General features: G+C 49.7%; 1 protein-coding gene across 1 annotated transcript in view; it reads right to left on the bottom strand.

The window, feature by feature from the left end:
• The window catches only part of RHBDF1 (rhomboid 5 homolog 1 (Drosophila)), a 20,731-nt gene extending 5,824 nt beyond the window's left edge, over nt 1-14,907 (bottom strand). The window contains 9 exon segments of the mRNA XM_010194935.1: nt 1-48; nt 734-845; nt 1,467-1,718; nt 4,001-4,161; nt 4,314-4,436; nt 5,141-5,347; nt 7,108-7,321; nt 12,467-12,597; nt 14,773-14,907. Of these exon segments, the coding sequence (XP_010193237.1) occupies nt 1-48; nt 734-845; nt 1,467-1,718; nt 4,001-4,161; nt 4,314-4,436; nt 5,141-5,347; nt 7,108-7,321; nt 12,467-12,597; nt 14,773-14,892 (1,368 nt within the window). The 5' untranslated portion in view covers nt 14,893-14,907.
• Nucleotides 14,908-19,591: the final 4,684 nt, after the last annotated feature.

Genomic DNA, 19,591 nt, shown 5'->3' with positions numbered 1-19,591 from the left:
CTGCTGAACATATTTGACATTTTCATAAACTCCTCTGTTTCGCAAGACCTGCAAGGAGAAAAAGTGAGAGCCCCATGAGCTCCTGCGCACAGGGTCAGCAAGGCAAGCAGCAGGGGCTGGTGAAGAACCCAGGATGAACAAAAAATCCCCAGAGCTGATGACTGGGCACACAGTTCTCTCAAACTGGTCTTCAGCGGGATCACAGGTAAACCACCTTCAAGGCCTGGGCACCTTCATCTTAAGATTTAATTTAAAATGTCTATCTCTGGCTACTTCAACTTGCAAAAAATCCCAGGGCCTAGAGACCTGAGATTGGCTTGAGAGCCTGCAAAAAGCTTCACAGCTCAGCAGCATAAAGCAGCACCGGCCCAGTGAAGGCTCAGCTGCTGGTGACACAGTGCTCTGAAAGCTGTCAGACACGTAGGGGAGAAACTCCTCAGAGCATGCCCTGCATGGAGCAGGGATATGGCTGTAGAGATATGTACCCCAGAGACCTTTAACAACACCTGGGAAGGCTACAAACAGCTTCAAGATCAGTCTTCAAAGTCAGACAGGTCAGTTTTGGTCCTGGCAGAAGCAAAATCCTGCAATTGTTGCAAAAGCTTAACTCAGATTTGAAATACTTCCCTGCCATGAACATCCTTCTGGTCTCCATCAGGAGGGGAACATACTGTTTGAAAGGGCTCCCAGCACAGATACAAAAGCCTGCAAAGGGCCAGGGGGATTTACTTACTGAATCAACAGTTTCATGTTGTGAGAACCCCACAGGGGCGATGCCGTAGATGCACACAGCGAGGATGGTGATGAGTGAATGCACAAAGGTGACCCAGTAAGTGAAGAAAGGCCTGGATGAAGGGAAAGGGAAAAGATCAGAGGCAGAAACCCAGCACATTACATTACTCACAGAACATAGAAGACAGCTGCTGGTTTTTCCCAGGGACCTTGGCAGAATCTGGGCTACAGGGCCAGGATCACCTAGGGACGCACAAGACTGGAGGCAGTGACCTAAGGCCTTGCAGGCAGACAGACTCTGTTTACTCTGACTCCCCCATTACACTGGGCAAGCCATGCTTTCCCAAAAAAACACCTATAAGAACACATAAGCCTGATACCAAAGTGCTGTGTCTGAAATAATTACTTCAGAGGAATGATCAGAGGCAAGGACACCTGAGGGTTCCTGTCCTTTACAGCACAGTGCTGGTGGGGCAGAAATCCACAGTCACTCCAGCTAGCAGAGATATAGACACCTAAAGCAATGCAAGGAGCAGGGTGAACTCCCAGTGCACGGTGACGCTACCAAACCATTTCCTGCTGCAGTCTGCACCGTACTTCAGGGATACAGACTGGAAGGGTCCTAGCAGGTTTCATACAACCTCTCTGAGGCAGTGACCTGAGTCACCAAGGGGCAACAGCAATCACTCACTTGCTATTTTTGTTGGTACCCCATGTATGACTGCAGCTCTCACCTGTGATCATCCATGTCCTCAATCTGCCGCTTGACATAGCTGTCAATGCGCTTGCGGTATGTACGGTTCGTCAGCTTCCCCACCATGCCCAGGCCATACGGCCTCTTCTCCTTCGCAAAGAGCTTCCTGACAGGGACGGCAATGCGCTGGCCACGCTTCTGCGGGCTGACACTCACCACCTCCTGCCGCAAGCGGACCTTGGGCTGTGCCAGGGCCCCGTCTTTTTGCTTCCTCCAGCCTCGCTCCAGTGGGCTGAAATAAAAAAGCAGGACAGCAATGGTTTCCTTCTTCATGGCACAGCACTGGAGACCAGCCCTTCCCTGGTCTTTGGAGGCAGCAGACCACCACTCTGTCCCACCCCAGCTGGGCTGAACAGCAGCTGATGAGAGATGATGCCCTGAAGCAGAAGCCGTATTTCAAAGGGTTACACAGCACCAGTTGATGAAAGCACAGGACCACACACAGGAGGTGGCACAAGGCAGCTGTGCCAAACTGAGCCCCACAGACAAGGAGCTCTCAAGGCTTTCAAGAAATGTTTCAGCAACAGGCTAAAATGGGGAGGCTGCAGACGGGCATATCTGCAGCCTCACACACATTCATTCCTTCCTCTACTTCATTTCTCTTACTCTGCTCTCTGCTATGAAATAGAAGCATAGCTTAGCCCAGCAGTGGAAATCCCAGCTCTTGAAGCAGTTTGCTGTGATCGGACTGGCAAATCAAATCCTCACACCCACCAAATCGGACAGAAGAGCAGGAATCCAAGCAGCTTCCCAGACCAATAAAGTGACACTGTCACATGCTGCAAGCTGTGCCATTTACCTCTCACTATCTGTCTTCCATACCTCCCTTCATTTGCACCAATGCATGCATTTTTCAGGAGAATAACAAAAGCAGCCTTTAACAACACAATAAAAATCCTAAGCATCACTGTCTAAAGAAAGGCTTTTTTACCAAAATAAGAGTATGCAACGAATGTTGCACAAGCCACTGGTGAATAGTACCTGCTTTGTAAGTCTCCATCATATTCGTATGTTTTTGTATTTCTTTGCTCTTAAACAACAGCCTGAAGGACAAGTCTGCAGCATTCAGACCCTGACAAAAAAAACCTACCTACCATTTCACCCTTGCTCATTGCCCAGCACTGTAGTAGACATGCCCCTGATGTGCGCTCTAGTCTAGTTCACCTCCTCTGGCTTCCTGAATGACCCCCTCTACACCGAGACAGTGGCTGTCAGAAGTGGTCAGGTGACAATTTTTTCTGAAAGATCACCAGAGCACCTTGGAGAGATCACAACAGCTCTGAAGTATGGACAAGCAACAGGATGAGAGAGAATCTGGACATCTTTAGCTAAAAACACTGCTGTGAAACTTCAGCTATTTTCAGTATCGCACCTTGCAGAAGATGCATTTTTATAAAGCTGAAAGCGCCAACCAGGTGAACTTTTCCATGACTTCTCTCTTGGGCAGTCCTTCTCCAACAGAAAGTGTAGATTCCACTGCAGCGTGCTCTTGCCTCAACAGTTCAAGTGTTTCTGTGTTACAGACGTGCTGTTTCCCAGTATTTCCGGTGCTGGGCAATCAGCCTATGCCAAAATAAACACCTGGCCACCTAAAAGGACACCCAACTATAATTCCAATAACAGTCCTCTGAAGTGTGAAAGAAATGTATTTTCCTCAATAAATGTAACTATTTAAGGAGATCCATATGGAACCAAGAATACTGAGACTATCTCAGAGGAGTGACAACAAACTCCCACCATTTGCTGCTACCACTTATGTTACAACTGAGTCAAGTTCTTGGAAACACTTGAAGGGAAAGCACCAACACAGCAAGATGGGCTGTGAGCAGCAGAACCACAAGGACCTCCCTGTCTGCTCCATGTTCACACCCAATGGAGCTCTCTGCTGCAGTCACCTGCCAGCTAAGCTAGAGCTGACTCAGAAACGACACAGAGCAATTACTCAGTACCAGTTACTCAGGTGGAAAAAATCTAGGCACACAGTACAGTAACACCCACATATCTGTAGGACTCTCAGCATCAGTGACACACCTTTCTCTCTTTTCAAGTGAGGAATGTAGCCTAGCTTGACACTCGGCAATGCTTCATACCGCTCCTTGAAGCAAGACAACAGTTCCTGGTGACTGTGGCAACGGCAACAGCCTTCTTGTCCTTGCTATATTCTCCATAGCCAAAGGCTGGGCCCTCAGCATTCTCACAGCTGTTTTAAAGTGTCTTTTGTTTCCCCAAGGCACGATACAGTCTCCAAAACACATCACCCTTCCATCATAAAGGTGGATGTTGCTGGAGAGACTGCAGCGGTGGCCTCAGAGTCACCTTTCATGTGCATGGGTAGCTGGGGCAGGAAGTCTTAAGCTGGATTTAAAGAAGACCCATCATTGCACTGCTCTTTCACTCCAAGCACCCATAGCACTCAGATACTGGCTTCCACCAGCTGCCCAGCACCAAAGGTCTCATTCTGCATGGGCTGGCCATCCTATGTTAGGTTTTGGCAGCTTCCAGGAAGATACTCACAGTAGCAAATGGCTTCTTTCAAGCTCATTTTTGTCCAAGGCGCCTCCTGTGAGATCTGTCTGATCTGCAGGTTTCACCTCAGCATCTTTGATTGCAGCTTCTGATGGCGACTCAAACACTTCATCTGGATAGGTAGAGAGCTCCTCATGAAGGACTCCTTCCTGGGCAGAGAAACAGAAGTCCCATCAGAAGAAGCCAACATCCCATTTGAGACACCAGCCCTGGCAGAAAGCAGTGCTGCTCTCTGCAACACACAGTCTTGCCAGACCTAGAGTCCTGCGCTGCCTCTGGGGCCAGCACCACTGCCCCTCACCCGAGCGAAGAAAGAAGTGTCAAGCTCATCTGGAAAATCCACCGTGTCCTCCTCCAGGAAACTTGCTGGGGTGAAGCTGCGTCGCTGAGCTCTCCTCAGGGTGCTGTCCTTCACAGAGCGCCCCTGTAGCCAGAGAAAGTGACATCGAGTCACTCCCAGAAACCTGATCTCTGGGCATATGCAGGGCCACCTCAGCCAGCACGCAGGGAGCCCAAGTGCTGAGATGGTTCACACTTGTGTGTGGAGCACAGCAGACCTGCTCATGTGTGACACCTTCCTAGTGAGACTCACAGGTGTCACCCCACTTCTCAACTCACAGTGACCATCTCCCATGTGGGTGAGGTTTGCAATACGCTCCTCTACCATGTACAGCACAATGTCTCTGACCAAATCACAGTGATGGGTGGTACCAGATGCAGCAAACAGGTCACTGGGCCCAGGAAAGCAGACACGTGGCAGGATGAGGAGACTTGCATAGTAAGAGCCTCAGGTACTTCTGCTCTGCCATGACTGCTGACCAGGTGCAGATGGACCGCCCAGAGGTCCAGCCAGGCTGAACTGGACCTGCTGGAACACTCTGAGGCTGCTGACTGTAGGAATCAAAGCCCCTAGACCAATAAAAGGAAAAGCAAGACCTATACCAAAACCTAGCCATCATCCTTGCTTCTTGCAAATCATGCATCCTAGACACATGGCTGAAAAAGTACAAGAGATGGTTTGGTTTTGTCCCACCCTCTCTGCTCAGCAGGTTCAGCCCTCTCAACCCTCTCCTAGGGCAGAGCCACATCCTGCTGCCAAACTGGTCCCTGCCCTCCCACAGACAGTACCTTCACTAAAGCTGCAGCTGCTCGAAAACTCATTTTGGCAACAGACTCCCGTTTCCGCCGTCGTGGGAGGCGATTGAACCCTGAGCGTGAGCTGGTGAAGGAGCAGAGCGATGTGGCACCTGGTGTGATCGGTGTGTGGGGGATGCTGCAGCCATCATTGTCATCAGCCATACGGAAAGCTCGGCCACGGGCCAAGGGGTCTATGATCTGCCAAGAGAAGAAGCCCATCAGTCCATTCACCCCCAAACCCTTCCCTACCAAGCCCTCCTCCCTCCAAGCAAACATCTTGAGACAACGACAGTGGCCTGGCTCCTGGGACTGACCAAGGACCAGGCTGGAGGGTGCAATAAGCAATTCTGCAATAGGGAGATATGGAATAACCTGTTGCAAGCTAAGCCCTAGTTTTGAGCCTCAAACCTAAGTCCTCTAACCTCTCCCTCTGCCCTTTTTTTCCTTCCCCTCTTTTTTTTTTTTTTTTTTTCTTTTTCTTTGATGGTACTGACTCCTTTCACCCAGCCAGCTCTGGCAGGGGGTTGGACTGGATGGTCTTTCAAGGTCCCTTCCAACTCCTAACATTCTGTGATTCTGTGAGACTCCAAACGTCCTTCAGACCTTCCTAAGCTCTTGGTTTCATTCATCTCTGGTGCCAGTGAGCTCTACAGTCAGAGGACACACTGTCTGAACAGGAATTTGAGTAACTCCCCGAAACAGCCATGCTCTTTCTCCAGCTAGTTCCCTTTCTGATACTGGACAGCCCAGGACTTAAGCAGCATCCTGTTGAAGCTTAACTGTATATTTACATTTCGTCCCATTAATTACGTTACAACAGCTGGAAAAATCAGGCAAGCTTCCAGGAGCTGCAAGCCCTTCTTTGGGACTCTTCAGGCCAAAGCTCCCTCTTCCAAACATACAAATTAACCTAATGAAAATATTGCCTTCAGCTACAAACCTTACCTCTGTACTTACATCATCACAGCTGTGGTTTCCATAAGACTTCTATGCTTTATCCTAATGTTTTACGAGCTTTTTTAATCCATAGTTGCACGTTCAACAGGAAGCTTTATGGGCTTACACCTACTGATACGATATTCTGATTTAATGTAGCCCACATAGAGCCCAATAATATTTCTGAGTCTCTGTGACCAAAAACAAACTGCAAGACACTTCAGCTACCAAGAAAACACTAAAGAGCACAACAAGGTGAAACTTGATTGAAAGACACACAATATCCTCCTCTGCTTCAGTGACACAGCCAGGCTTCAGGTCACAAACCAACCTGCTTTGGTGGGAACTTGTTTCCCCACTTGCCCCGGTCAAGCGGGGAAACAACCAGGTCCATTACTATTGCTGAATGGAGCAAAGGGAAGGGCTGGGATATTGTGGGTTAGTTCTGAAGTGCTGGTAGCTGGATGTGCTTGACTGAGTCCTGTCCCCTGGGGTCACACATGAAGGTAGCGAGTAAGGGAGCTACCACATGCCTTTTGCAGGCACCCAAAACCATTTTGGGGGACCTGTGAGCAGAGCTGTAGCACTGCTGATGCAAGAGACACTCTTCAAAGTCCTAAAACATAACCAGGTTTCTATGAGGACAGTAGCTGTGATACTACCTGCATTCTGCTTGAGATGAGGATCCACAGAATTTTGTCCTAGCAAAATGGCATCAAAAAGCCTGAGCTGAGAGCTCTTGGACACGCTCCACATATCTAATCAGTACCACAGTCACAACCTTGACAAACACAGCTCTGAGCCTATCACCAAAACAGCTGAGGGATTTCAGCCAAGAAGACCAGAGAGAGGTTGCTGAAGGAGTCGTCTGCCAAACCGTATCAGAGACTTGGGAAGTGTCTGAGCATGGAGCCCAGACCTGTTCAGGCAGAACTAAGCCTGCAGATAGGTCACAGCTGCCAATGTAGTAAAGACACCGCAGGAAGCTCACAATAGCCTTAACTCTGTCGCAGGTTACTCACCTTCTGCATGCCCAGCTGGCAGGGCCCAACATAGAGTGGAGGAGGAGTCTCTGTGCTCGTTAGAGAAATATTGTCCTGACTGGGCAAGTCCATTTCCCGGATGACCTGAGGTTTCAGCTTCCCATACCGCAGGCTGCAGTGGCGCAGGCTCTTTCTTTGCCATTTCTGAGTAGCGTCGCTGTCTTTGCTCACCCCAAACCAGTCCGCCGTGCCTCTGAAAGATGCCAGCATACAAGTGCAAAGAAGCATGATGTTTGCCTGGGTTATGCACATGAAAAGACAAAAACCCTGGTGGTCCCTTCCAGCCCACCCCAATTCAAAGGCAGGCAGAAGTCTTCCCCAGGAGCATCTCACAGGCTGTCCTCAGCTGGTTTTAGCAACCTGACAGATGCTGGCCAGAAACGTTCAATCATCACCAGCATTCTGTCTCTTAAGACGGAAGAAAAATGACAGAAGAGATTTACTGTGTGTAAAGGACAGTTTGTTCTGAGTTTTTCTTAAAAGAAAGAAAAAGAGATGGAACAGAAATTCAGAAAAGAACTTGGTGAAAGGTTGGGTTTTTTTCTTTAAAAAACATCTACTAAAAACACTTACCATCTTCAGGCCAGCTCTAGGTCCCCACTGTGGGACTACACTGTTTCATGGCTCTGTAGCTTCTCCCAAGAGCCACCAGAATTCACAGTTCTCTCCCAGCCTTGCCCCCCATGCTCCTAGGATATCCCTAACTTCTGCATCTCATGCTGCAAGATTTCCATCCTCCTCAACGGTAACACTAATGGCAACTGTCCTGAGCTTTGCTAAGGCAGACATACAGCTCTAACCTGTTGGTTGCAGAAGTAGGAGCACAAGGTTGCAGCCACGAGGTGTTAGCTGCCAAGTGGCTGCTGTCACGGAAGAGCACTGGATCACAAGCAAATACCCAAGGAAGGCAGAGAGGGATCAGGGTAAGTCAGACCAACAACCTACTTCAAATACTGCAGGACAGCTGATACCCTAAACCTACAAAGACCACCACAGCCCTGCTAATCCCTTCCCACTGTGGTTAATCCTGCCTCCAAAGATGATGATGTGCCAGCCCACAATTGTCTGGCCTAAGTGTTGAAACCTGAAAGTCCTTCCAAGCCAAACCTGAAATGCTGGCCTCAAGCCTCCTGCTCAGGGGCAGGATTTCCAGCTGCTGAGAAGCAAGACCTCACAGATCACAAACAGAGTATTAAAACATACACTGGAGAAAAGGCTGGGCTAAATCTAGAATTAGGTCACACGGGGAAACTGAGTCAGTGCACCTAAGACAGGAAGTTAGTCCTGCATTTTGCACCCTCCTGAGGAAAAATACCATCAACAAGTGAAGCTGTCCTGCCACCATGTAAAAAGATGTGAATTCAAAACCTGCAGCCTCTCCAGCTAAAACCTCCAGATGCAGACCACCACACATTGCCCTCAGCCTTCCCCATTTTCCCAATAATCCAGAACAGACCCTTCAGTGGGCACAAGGTCAAGTGGGCCATCGCTATATCTCACCGACCCAAATGTCTCCAAATGCCTCCAGCAAGTCAACAGGGGCCAGACCTCAGAGATGGGGCTGCATGCATGTCTCGGAGCACTGCTCTGCTCTCCCACATCTTGTCAAAGCCATCTTTGTCCCCATTCAGAGCAGAAGGGCCTAGCATCAGCACCTGGTCTGACGAACCCAAACGAAGTCAATAGCACAGAGGCAATGCTCTGGCCATGCAGATGCACAGACACAAGACATGCCATGAAACAGTCTTACAACTCAGAGGGCTTCTCACACACTGCCATGACCAATATTTCACCAGCAAGGTGGCGTTGGATGACAAGTCTGTACATGGGGCCACTCCTGAGGGTTATTTGTGCCCCTATGAGCCAGATGATGAATTGTGCCAACTGCAGCCTCAGAGGCCTCTGAAACTGTGCTCCCACTAGCATGGAAGGACAACCACCACGACCACCACCACAGCTGTTTTGCACCGTGAGGACCACACCTGAACTGTCAGAGACCTGGTTCAGGGCCAGGGTAAAGAGCTGTCCTACTCTCCGATCTTAATCAAGATAGTCCAGAAGAGCTGAATACAGAGCTTAGGGTATCTAGAGCACCCTGGGAAGATGCTGAACACCCCTGTCCAGCTAGGGAGCCCCAACATGTCCTACAGACTCCCTACAGCACTGTAATAAGCAACAAACCAACATCAGAGGCCAGCTCTCGCTCTTCTAGACTTTGAGCTAACCCGCCCTGAGACCAAACGCAAGCAGATGTCAAAGGCAGACACCATGCCAGGGTGGCATCTGGCCAAGAGCAGCAGTGAGGAAGGTAGGACAGGAATGGACTCCTGGGCATCAAGTCCAGTCCCTGCCATGCACAAAGTCACAGTCTGTCTGGTTTTAAAGTTTACTGAGCTCCAGTCTCGGGGTGGTGTTTGATGGGCCATTGTGCCCTGGACTCCCGCAGTGGCTCATCTCCTTGGTGCTAAGTAAACGAAGGCCTCCACCTCTAAAAAGAAGACAGTCACATTTGGGTTAGAAAAAGCCACGATGTCAACAGGCAAAGAGTGGATGCTCTATTCCATTCACCAGCCTCTGAGCCCCGTCTGGACCAACATGACTAACATCTGTTTGGTGCTGCTTCCTCTCCTTCCCCTTCTGCCCCAAGGAGGCTTTGGGGCCAACATATGCAGACGCCACATGTTGCATCAACGCTAGCAAAGGCAGGCTGCGCTGTGGCTGCCCTGGGGAGATATTCCAGCTACAGTGAACACCAGGGGGTTGACAGCTTGTTAGGAAAGGCAGGAGGGAGTGAGGCTGGCGGGTGGACAGCTTGTTAGTCCGTGCTGCTTATTGACAGCTGCCTACATATTTAGTAGGAGTGACTGTTGGTTTTTGTTAGATGCACACATGAACTTTCTCACTGCCATCCATTTGTAGGCCTCCTGGCCAGTCCTGGGAAGGCAACGTGGTCCCAGCAACAGCCAGAATCTGTGCAGCTCACAACAGCCCTTGCACACACATGCAGGGGTGGGTTTCACACTCAGTGCTACCAGTACCTGAAGAACGATCGGGGCAGGGACTGCCGCTTTCTCAGGGAACTCCTGCCCGCCCGGGGCCCGCGAGCGGGCAGGGTCTGACTCCTTTGAAACCGTACCTGTCTGCTGCAAAGAAAAGAGAGCTGAAGGAAAGGAGCCTGCAGGGCTGTGGAGAGGAGCAGCGACCTGCATCTATCACCTCTTCATCTCCTTCCTCAGTGCCACTGGCACTGCACATGACAGCAAGCTCCAGCTGAGAGCATTACCTAAGAGAAACAACCAAACAAGCCACACAACACTGCCTTTGTACCCAGAAGGCTGCCAAAACCTTTTGGCGCATCTGCACCTCTGACATACGTCTCCCATTGCTCCTGAGGACACCAGGGATGCTGCAATCCCCCTCAACCCCCAGACCTCTGTGATCTGCCTTCTTCTGCCCAGACATAGCTACAGATCCCAAGGCTGGCTTTGGACAGCAGAGTGTGAAACCATGGAGACGTCAGCAGGTCACGATACTCTCTGCTCAGACACAGATGACTGATGCCTCTGGAAGTACCCCGGGCCCATTCTGGTTGACCCTGGCAGGGTCTCATCAGGGGCACGAGTCTATCTGTGCCACATCTGCTGCCTTGCATGGACATCTTAGACACCCTGGGAGACTGGAAATAGCGTTAGATGCCTACACTAAGGCACCTGAATCACTCCTGTGCCACGTTCTGGACCACACAGGCTTGACCATAGGCTCACACTTGATCTGTGTCCTCCAAGCCCGAGGGAATGGGATGGTGTGGAGTCCTGCTGCCAGAACAGTTTCACGTTCTGTGCATCCTGAGGGCTCTGTTAAGCAGAAAACCTGGCAGTCAGCCTCCCTGGACTCACAAAACAAAAACCTAAGACACCTTTATGGATGCATGGTCTGCAATTCTCCATTGTGTGCACCTCCTGCAGTTCTGCCCATTGAAAAGTCCTTCCCACTGCTGCACCAGCTCTCCTACACACATCCCACAGCACTCTGCAGAAATCACCGGCAAGCTGCGAGTCTGCCAGAAGGAAGAGAGACTTGGCCACACCCTGGGCTGCACAAGAGCTCGCAAGAGACAACTCAGCACCGCAAAACAGCATCAACTCCACACACACATACTGTGAGCAGGAGACTCCCAGGACTTCTAAAACCATTTGCGCACCTCCCAGGATATCCCCTCATCCTTGACATGCTCCTGCCTACTTGTCCTGGCAAGGAACAGGACAACGGCAGGGAGATGAGGGAAGAGGCAGCCTAGGTGTGCAAGGGCAGCCTCAGGCAGGCCCAGAAGCTGCCCACGGCCCTGCAAAGAGCAGACACTGCTTCATGGCTCAGCCTTCCCAACCTCACAAGAAGCAGGATCACAGAGAGCTGCTGCGGGAAAGCTTCACCACCAAGGCAGCTGGGGAACATCTGAGGCAAAGGAAAACAGCGTGTGGGAGGTCAGGCTCTTCCATAGCTGGAAAGCTGCTCTGTTGTGAGTGGGCGAAGCCTGGCTGGCTGGATGTGCCCCTGACCTGTGGAGCTCTGGGGATGCTCCTGGGAGCCAGGCAGGCCTAACACACTGCCGGGGATACAAGCCAGGGTTCTCAGCAGAGCAGATGGAAGAGCCGCTCCTTTTGGACAAATGGATAAGCCTTTGCCATGGGTGGGGAAAAGAGCATCCAGCTGTGTGGTCATGTCTCAGAGACCCCTGGACAGGGGGGACAGATGATAACCCTCTGTACAGGCATGTGGGACAAGACTGGAGCAGCCTCTCCCTACTCTCCATCATCTCCCACAGCCATGTTGGGTGCATGCTAGAGTGAAGCTGCTGAGAGCTCTGGATTGCTCAGGATGGCTCCTGGCTCCCCCAGCAATCACATACTCTCAGATACCACCCCAAAACAAGCCCAGCACACCACATCATACAATCTCAGCTGAACATCAGAGCCTGAGGCATCCTGTTACTCAGAAACAGGCAGCTCCCTGCGGCACAGGAGCCATCAAAATTTGTCTCTAAGTGGCAAGAACTATTCATTGTCCTGATCACCATAATCTTCCTCCCAGGACTTCACTGCTCTCTTACTGAAGACAGACTATATAGCACTGCTGGGGCTATACATCTGGGACATATCTGCACCCACCCTCTTCCACAAACTCGTGATAGGTAACAAGGGAGACAACCTAATCCTGCTGTGACAGTGTGCCATTTAAGTGCCAGCCAATGGGGCAAGTAGAGGACCAACAATCCACAAATAAAGGATGGCAATGGATAGCAGAATTCACTGGAGCAGGCTCTATGAACTCAGTGTCTCACCTCTTGATAGTCTGGGTGATTGAGGTCTGTCGTTGTAGCACCGGTCTCCTCACCTCGTTAGGCAGGGAGGGCACGCGGGTGTTGTCGGCGGGCATGCTCACGCTTCGCAGAAAGGCCTGACGTCTCGTTGGCTGCAAGAAAAGCATGAGGGGAGTCAGTGTTCTCAGGCTGATGCTCTACAAGGCCATCCAGGGTGTGAAACATTTAATCAGCAATTCAACAGCCGCCCAACAACCCAGCCACAAGCTGGGTGCATGTAGTTGGGCAGCAAAACCAGGCTAACAAGGACTATGCTCATGCTAGCCAGAATGGCTCTGCAGAACAGAGCAGTTAGCATCAAGGATGCAGTTGCCTGCATGCTGTGGTGGGTCTCAGTTCAGACTGGCTCTAGCCTGGCCCATGGACTGATGTCCATTAATAGATGGGGTATATTATATGAGCTCTTGCAACATATCCTTCTGGCTTTTTTCTAGCCAGAAGGAACTCAGATCACACACCCCCAGAACACTCCACATGGTGAAGAGAAGCACGGTGAGATTTACTTCACAAGTGACTCTGGATCCGCATTAAAAGACTGCGAGAGCTGTGGGTGAGTCTGTGCTGTAGCTGCTGCCTGGTGCAGGCTAAGCAAGCTGGGAAAGCCACATGAGCTTTGTTCGTAACCTAATTATCTAAACCCACTCAGGTCAGAAAGCTCCTGGCATGTCGTGGCTGAATGTCACCTACCAAATCCGACACAACTCACCAGACAGTTCTCAGCTCATATAACTGCCTCCCCAGGGCTGCTCTGGATTGATTTTTCATCAGCTTGGCAGAGACACCATCTCCCATTTGTAAAATGCAGGCTGAGCAGACTGCCCCTCTGGCAAGTGAAGCTCTGATCAACTCTTTCTCTGGTCAGACACTGTCTCTGCTATTCCAGACCCTCTAGCCCAGAAAGCTAATCATTTCCACTAATCTTAACATTCTTGTTATGTTTTATGCGAAAACAATGTATAGATACTCAAGTTATGAGCCAAAGGAGTCTATTATGCACTCTTATCTTGACAGCCTGGACCTCCAGAGCACATCACCTCCACCAGCTTCCATCTTAAGTACAGAGTGTCTCTCCAGGAGGTGCCCAGCTGGATTTAGAAATTTCAAGTAAGAGAACATCCATCAAAGCCCTAAATAAGTGTATCGGAAGGTTTCAACTTGCCCTGTTAAAACCCTGCATCCCACTTCTAAACCCTGCAGTCTGAGCCCTGACCACTTTCCTTCCAAGGGAATATCAGGACCAAGATTTATCTTCCAGAAGCTGTCACATAACTGAAGTGCGCTATAGTCCCTGGATCAAGGAATGGCAAAGAGGCCAGTCCTTGCTATTCCATGCACGATCTGAGTTCCCTCTTAAGACAAGCTCGTCCTCAGCTTCCCCTCCAGGGAAGCCGTATAACCCTCCAATTCTCTGATGGCTGCATCCTTCTTTCACATAAGCACTGCCCCCCACCAACAGCACTGGGCAGTGAGAACACTCTGGCTCTGCCTCTGGTGCAGGTTGTTTCCGTTCCTGCAACGAGGTCACACGAGCAGCCAGCAGTCATCCTACCCAAGCCTCACCTGGACATGAGAGGTTTTGATATCTAGTAGCAGAAATTCCTGTTATTCTTCCTATTCCCAGCACAAACACAGATGTTTTACTCTCATACTTTGCACTGTTCCTATTAAGCTATCATCCCATCTCTACCTCACCACTCTTTAATGTTACTTATTTCTCATCTCACATGATTTTCTTATGTTCCTTATGCTGGTAACAGCTTTGTGTTGCCAGCAACTGCTCTTTTGCTGCTGTTACTGATGAGAGCCTGTCATTATCTTGGCTATTCATAAGTCAGATTCATTCCCTGCTCATTTCAGCATAAGCTCCAGCACTTCCAGGCCCTCATGTTTCTCTAGGAGCCCTTCACTCCTCCAGTCCCCCTAAGAAATACTTGTTTGAATACCTCACTCCCATATCCCCCAGCCAAGACACTTTTCATAGTCCCCACATCCAAACAGTCACGTCCACTGATTTGAGCACATCAGCAACCCACCCTCATCCCTCCCACATACCCTTCAAGGTGGAGTTAATTACTGAACATAAATTTACTCAATCCCTCTGCTCCTTCTCGCATAGCCTCATGACCTGCCATCACACACTGCCTTTCTCTCAGCCAGGACTGCTGGAGACCATGGGCACAGACAGGCATGCTCTCAGCACAGCGGGGGGCTCTGTGCACCCTCTGCATGGCCCCATGCACCCTCCCTCCTGTCCCCGGCCTCTGTACCTGCACAGGCTGGGGCTCTTCTGGCACCGACACAGGCACCGGCACCGGGATGTCCAGTTTCAACCATGGTGGCTTCTTCCGCTGTAAACTGCTCGTGCTGTCGTGTCGCACCTCCGTCATTGTCCCTCGTTTGTCCTCAGGCCTAGAAGAGGTGAGAAATCGCAGTCGGAAGGGGGCCAGGCTCATCCCTGACATGGTGCATGCCAGCAGCGCTGAGCAGAGCGCTCTCCCCCAGGCCGCAACTGATGGGACCCACGCCCTACGCTGGACAACTTCCCAGTGCTCCTCATGAGGGTTCAGGCATCACAGCTTGTGTCAGCACCAGTCAGCCAGGACCAGACATTCGGAGGACACGGCGTGTTTCTAAGGCCCGCAGGACCTCGAGCCAGGTGCCAGAGACCACAGTCACAAGCTTGGAGAGTCACCTCCCGTTAAGATTTGCTGAGAGTACTGCGAGATCCAGATTCCTTAAAAACCAGTCATGAATTAAATCTTAATGAGATCTGGATCCAGTCCAACCAGCTAAGTAACTGCAGTACCAAAAGCCACTGACCTCCCTCTAAAAACAGCTTGTGACTCACACAGGCACTCTTGCCCACCCGAAGCCAAGCACCACACTTTCCTACCTACTGCTTAGCAATTAGCAAATGGCCATTTCTCATCACTGGTTCTAATCTCCTTCAAAGGGAGTAGCTTTCTAGAAGCACGACACAGTGCACAGAGTAATACAAGCACAGCATGAATACCAGAGAACTGGCATTAATCCTCAACTAAGAGTGGTTTTCATACATAAACAATAATGATACGGTATTTAAACAAAAACCACTACGTAACCAAAACACCAAAGTAACCAGAGTGACTTGCTGTCATCTTGCCCATTCTACTGTACCACAACTTTCTCTTCCTGTTTAGGTTGCATGCAGTGAGACAGGGACCAAGCGACTCTTTCAGGTTGGCAGAGCACTTACTTTACTGTGTATGCTCAGAGGAACAATTAAGAAAATAGACTTCATTGAAGGGAAATCAGCTCAGATACCTCCACAGGTTCCTTCCAACCTAAGTTATTCTACAAACCCACATTTCTTCCTCTCCTAGCACACACACAACCACAAGCCACCAGCGGGAAGCATGTGTGGACAACAGATTCAATTTCCTCCCAGCTACCTCCTTGCATTGTCCAAGGCCACTGATCTCATAGCAGACCAAAACAAGAGTCCCAGCCTCGCATGATTTGGGAGGGAGTAAGAGATGACATCTCTGTTTGAATTAAAACTCGATGCTCTTACCATGTTAAAATAATCCACTTATTTTAAATGCACAATGAGTCTAGTATGCAAGAAGTCTTCCTTGATAGTGGCCAAGTCCTAGGATAGGACCAAAGGGAAAGGGACCTCCATCCTTGGAGACATGTGGCACTCAACTAAATGATGCCCTGAGCAGCCTGAACTATCCCTGCCTTGCACAGCGGCTGAGCCAGACAACCTGCGAAGGTCCCTCCCAACCTAAATTAGGCACTGGTTCTCCGAAACATGTGCTGCCTTTCATGGCATTCCCACCAGATTCCCACAGCTCACTGCAGCTGCTCTGCAAAGGGAGCTGCAGAAACAGTGAATCTTCCAATTGCAAATGATACACAACGGGAGGGGAATAGGTCAACAAAAGGGAGTGGGGGATGATCTGAACTGGGTTGGGAGAAGAGAATCTCATCTAAAAGGAGCTGAAGACCAGCTGCTGGCTCAGTCGCATAAACTCGGCTGGCTGCCAGGAGCGCCGTGCTCAGCTGAGCCAGAATGACAGAAAGGGAGGACTCAGCTGTAGGTGGATGAAGGTTGAGTTTCAGCAAATACCACAGGCCCCCAAAAGTCTGGGAATTCATTATCTAGCCTGTACAGACATGCCCTTCGTACATGCACCACAGTCCTGTGTGCACAGGCGCGGTGCCGTGAATTGGAGGTACCCAATTCCTCCCTTCCCTCCACCCCCAGCTGCAGGGCTGAGTAAACGCATCTGTTCTCACTTCCTATAACATGAGAACAGTGAAAGTATGAGGGGAACTCCTGCTCGCTCTTGGTAAGGGTGAATTCGCTACCAGACAGCTTTCAGTCTTGCATACAAAATGGGCAAACATTTCTTCATGGTGAGGTCAGAAAGCAAAGCACATATCTCATACCTGAAAAACTTCCTTGGTGCAATGCAAAGAGCTCCAGCATTTACCCAGGAGGATCACGAACACCAGAGGTGCCCTAATCAGAGACCAGCCAAGGGGGACAGAGCCACCACTACGGCATGACCAAACACAACCTATTTTCACAGATGTCCTTTGTGACACAACTCAAGAGCCTCCTTTCTGTCCCATCAAAGACAAATCCAGAGCCTCTGAATGAGCAACTTTTCATTTCCCAGCATCTCTTCAATGGCAGACATCCCTCAACTTCCTTCCTGTTCACCTACAGAGCCACCTTTGTGAGCAGGTGCTTTGGGTGTAAAGCACACAAACACATGTAAGATCTACAGCTTTATCAAACAGTGACGCCAAGCCAGGAAGGCGGTGAATCAATCACTCCTGTATTGCTTAAAAGCTGCCACAGCAACACTGTGCTCTGTGAAAGAGTTTCCAATGAAATCTGTTTTCTGTCCCACTTCCTAAATTGCCATGGACAGGGATGTCCACATACCCATCACATTGGCTTCACTGCGACCCTTGCAGACCAGTGCATGGGGATACAAAGAAGAGAACAGAGCACACACACACATGGGGCCAAGCTCCTGGCCTGATGGTTATAGAAGCATAGAATCATAGAATGTACTGGGTTGGAAGGGACCTTTAAAGCTCATCCAGTCCAACTCCCCTGCAGTGAGCAGGGTCAATGTTCCCAGATCAGGATGCTCAGAGCCCCATCAAGCCTGACCTTGAATGCCTCCAGGGATGGGGCCTCCACCACCTCTCTGGGCAACCTGTGCCAGTGATCTACCACCCTCATGTTGAAGAACTTTTTCCTAATATCCAACCTAAATCTATCCTTTTCTAGTTTAAAACCATTACTCCTCACCCTATTGCTACGTGCTCTAGTGAACAGCTCTTCCCCAGCTTTCTCATAGACGCCTTTCAGGGACTGGAAGGTTGCTGAAAGGTACCCTTGGAGCCTTCTCTTCTCCAGGAGTTGACTCAACTTTGTACTTCTCAACTTCTCCCAAAGTTGACTCAACTTTGTCCTTTAGACGAGAAGAAGATCTCAAGATGAAATTCATGTAGCTGGCAGAGCAATGGAGTGCTCTCTCCCAGCTTCAGCAGCTAAGGAGTTCTTTAAATAGCAACACATCAAAATGTATATATAATCACTGTGGAAGTGCATGCAGCGTTTAAAAAAGCAGGTGACTTTCAAGGGTGACTGCAAACAGAGTATCTAACTTGGGAGCAAATTCTTCTACCAATTTGACCTTTTTTACTTACAAAAATGTTCATTTCCCAATAAAAGGGTACAGTGAAGGCAGAGCTGTTCAGCATTCCCAACTACACATGTACATTTGGATTGGTCAAGAATAAACCTTACAAACACAAGAAGATGAAACCTGCAGCACTTGCCCTGGCAGGACCCGATTCCCTGCACACGCAAATTCCCTAATACACGGCCACGGCACAGGTCAGCCAGCTGCCTCCGACCCGGCCACCACAGAGACTGGAGTAGGGACACAAGAGCCAGGCCTGCAGGAGGCTGATGGTGAGATGGAGCATCTCACACGCAGAGGCACAGCTGGGTGGTTGGCTGAACACTGGCTTTGCAAGGCAGGTAACACCCTTCATTATAGCTGGTTCTCACTCAAAGCGCTGCAGTCACTAATTTCTGTCTCAGCACTGCACTAAAAGCACATGCTGAGTTTCACACTAACCCCTTGATTATTTTTAGGGGTTAGCATTTCAGGATACAGTGTCTATGTATTTGATCAGGCCAATGGGCTTTGTTTCAAAACTGACTGCACTGACACATTTAATGTGAATGGTCACGTATCCTCAAGCAATCCCAGTTTCTCAGTGCCGTCCTAACAAGTGTTCTTAAGAGGTCACTGGCAGCTGCAGAACAGGAACCTGTACAGCACAGCCATGCAAGGTCAGGCCAAGGGTCCGCCTAAACCCAGTATCTCATTTCCAACAGAGGATGCCTGGCAATGGGTGCAGAGGACAGGATCACTCGACAGTCCTGTCTCCCAGGACAGAGCCATGGCACGTGCTATGAATAACTTGGAGGTTTCTTGTGCCAGAGATGTCTTTGCATTTAACAGCTCTTGGTATCCATCTTTGTATCCATCCAATCATTTTTCTTCCAGAATTTATCCAAATCTTTCTTAACACAAGCAAACTTTTAGTATACATCATTGTACATAAAAAGGAGCTCCACAGCTGGAACATGTGCTGTGTGACAAGTCATGTTCTTCAGTTTGTCTCTAAACCTGCCCTTTTCTGGGTCGTGGTGCCACTGCCTGCACTCCTCAGCCAGCTCAGAAGCTGTTCCCTCAGCGGCACAAAACTGAGGAATTCAGAAATACAAACTCTCCTCCAGCACAAAGGCTGAATACACAGCATTTGCAAATCTAGCTTCTTCTAACTGATCAGCTGCAGGTACAACTGTGGCAGCAGCACAAAAAAATATTCATAAAGTCCATTTCAACTAAAATAAACAAACAAATTTAAAAACTTGTATATTGCAGATACTCTGGGAAAGTCATCTTCAAAAGGTCCATGCCAAAGCAAGGTCACAGTACCAGAACAAAAGCCAAATCCCCTGTGCTGTGGGTCAGGCTAAGGAAGAGGGAGAGCGCATTA

The sequence above is a fragment of the Mesitornis unicolor genome, unplaced genomic scaffold (assembly GCF_000695765.1).
Source record: "Mesitornis unicolor isolate BGI_N332 unplaced genomic scaffold, ASM69576v1 scaffold33991, whole genome shotgun sequence".
Classification (NCBI taxonomy): Eukaryota; Metazoa; Chordata; class Aves; order Mesitornithiformes; family Mesitornithidae; genus Mesitornis; species Mesitornis unicolor.
This window is presented reverse-complemented; position numbering and strand designations above follow the sequence as displayed.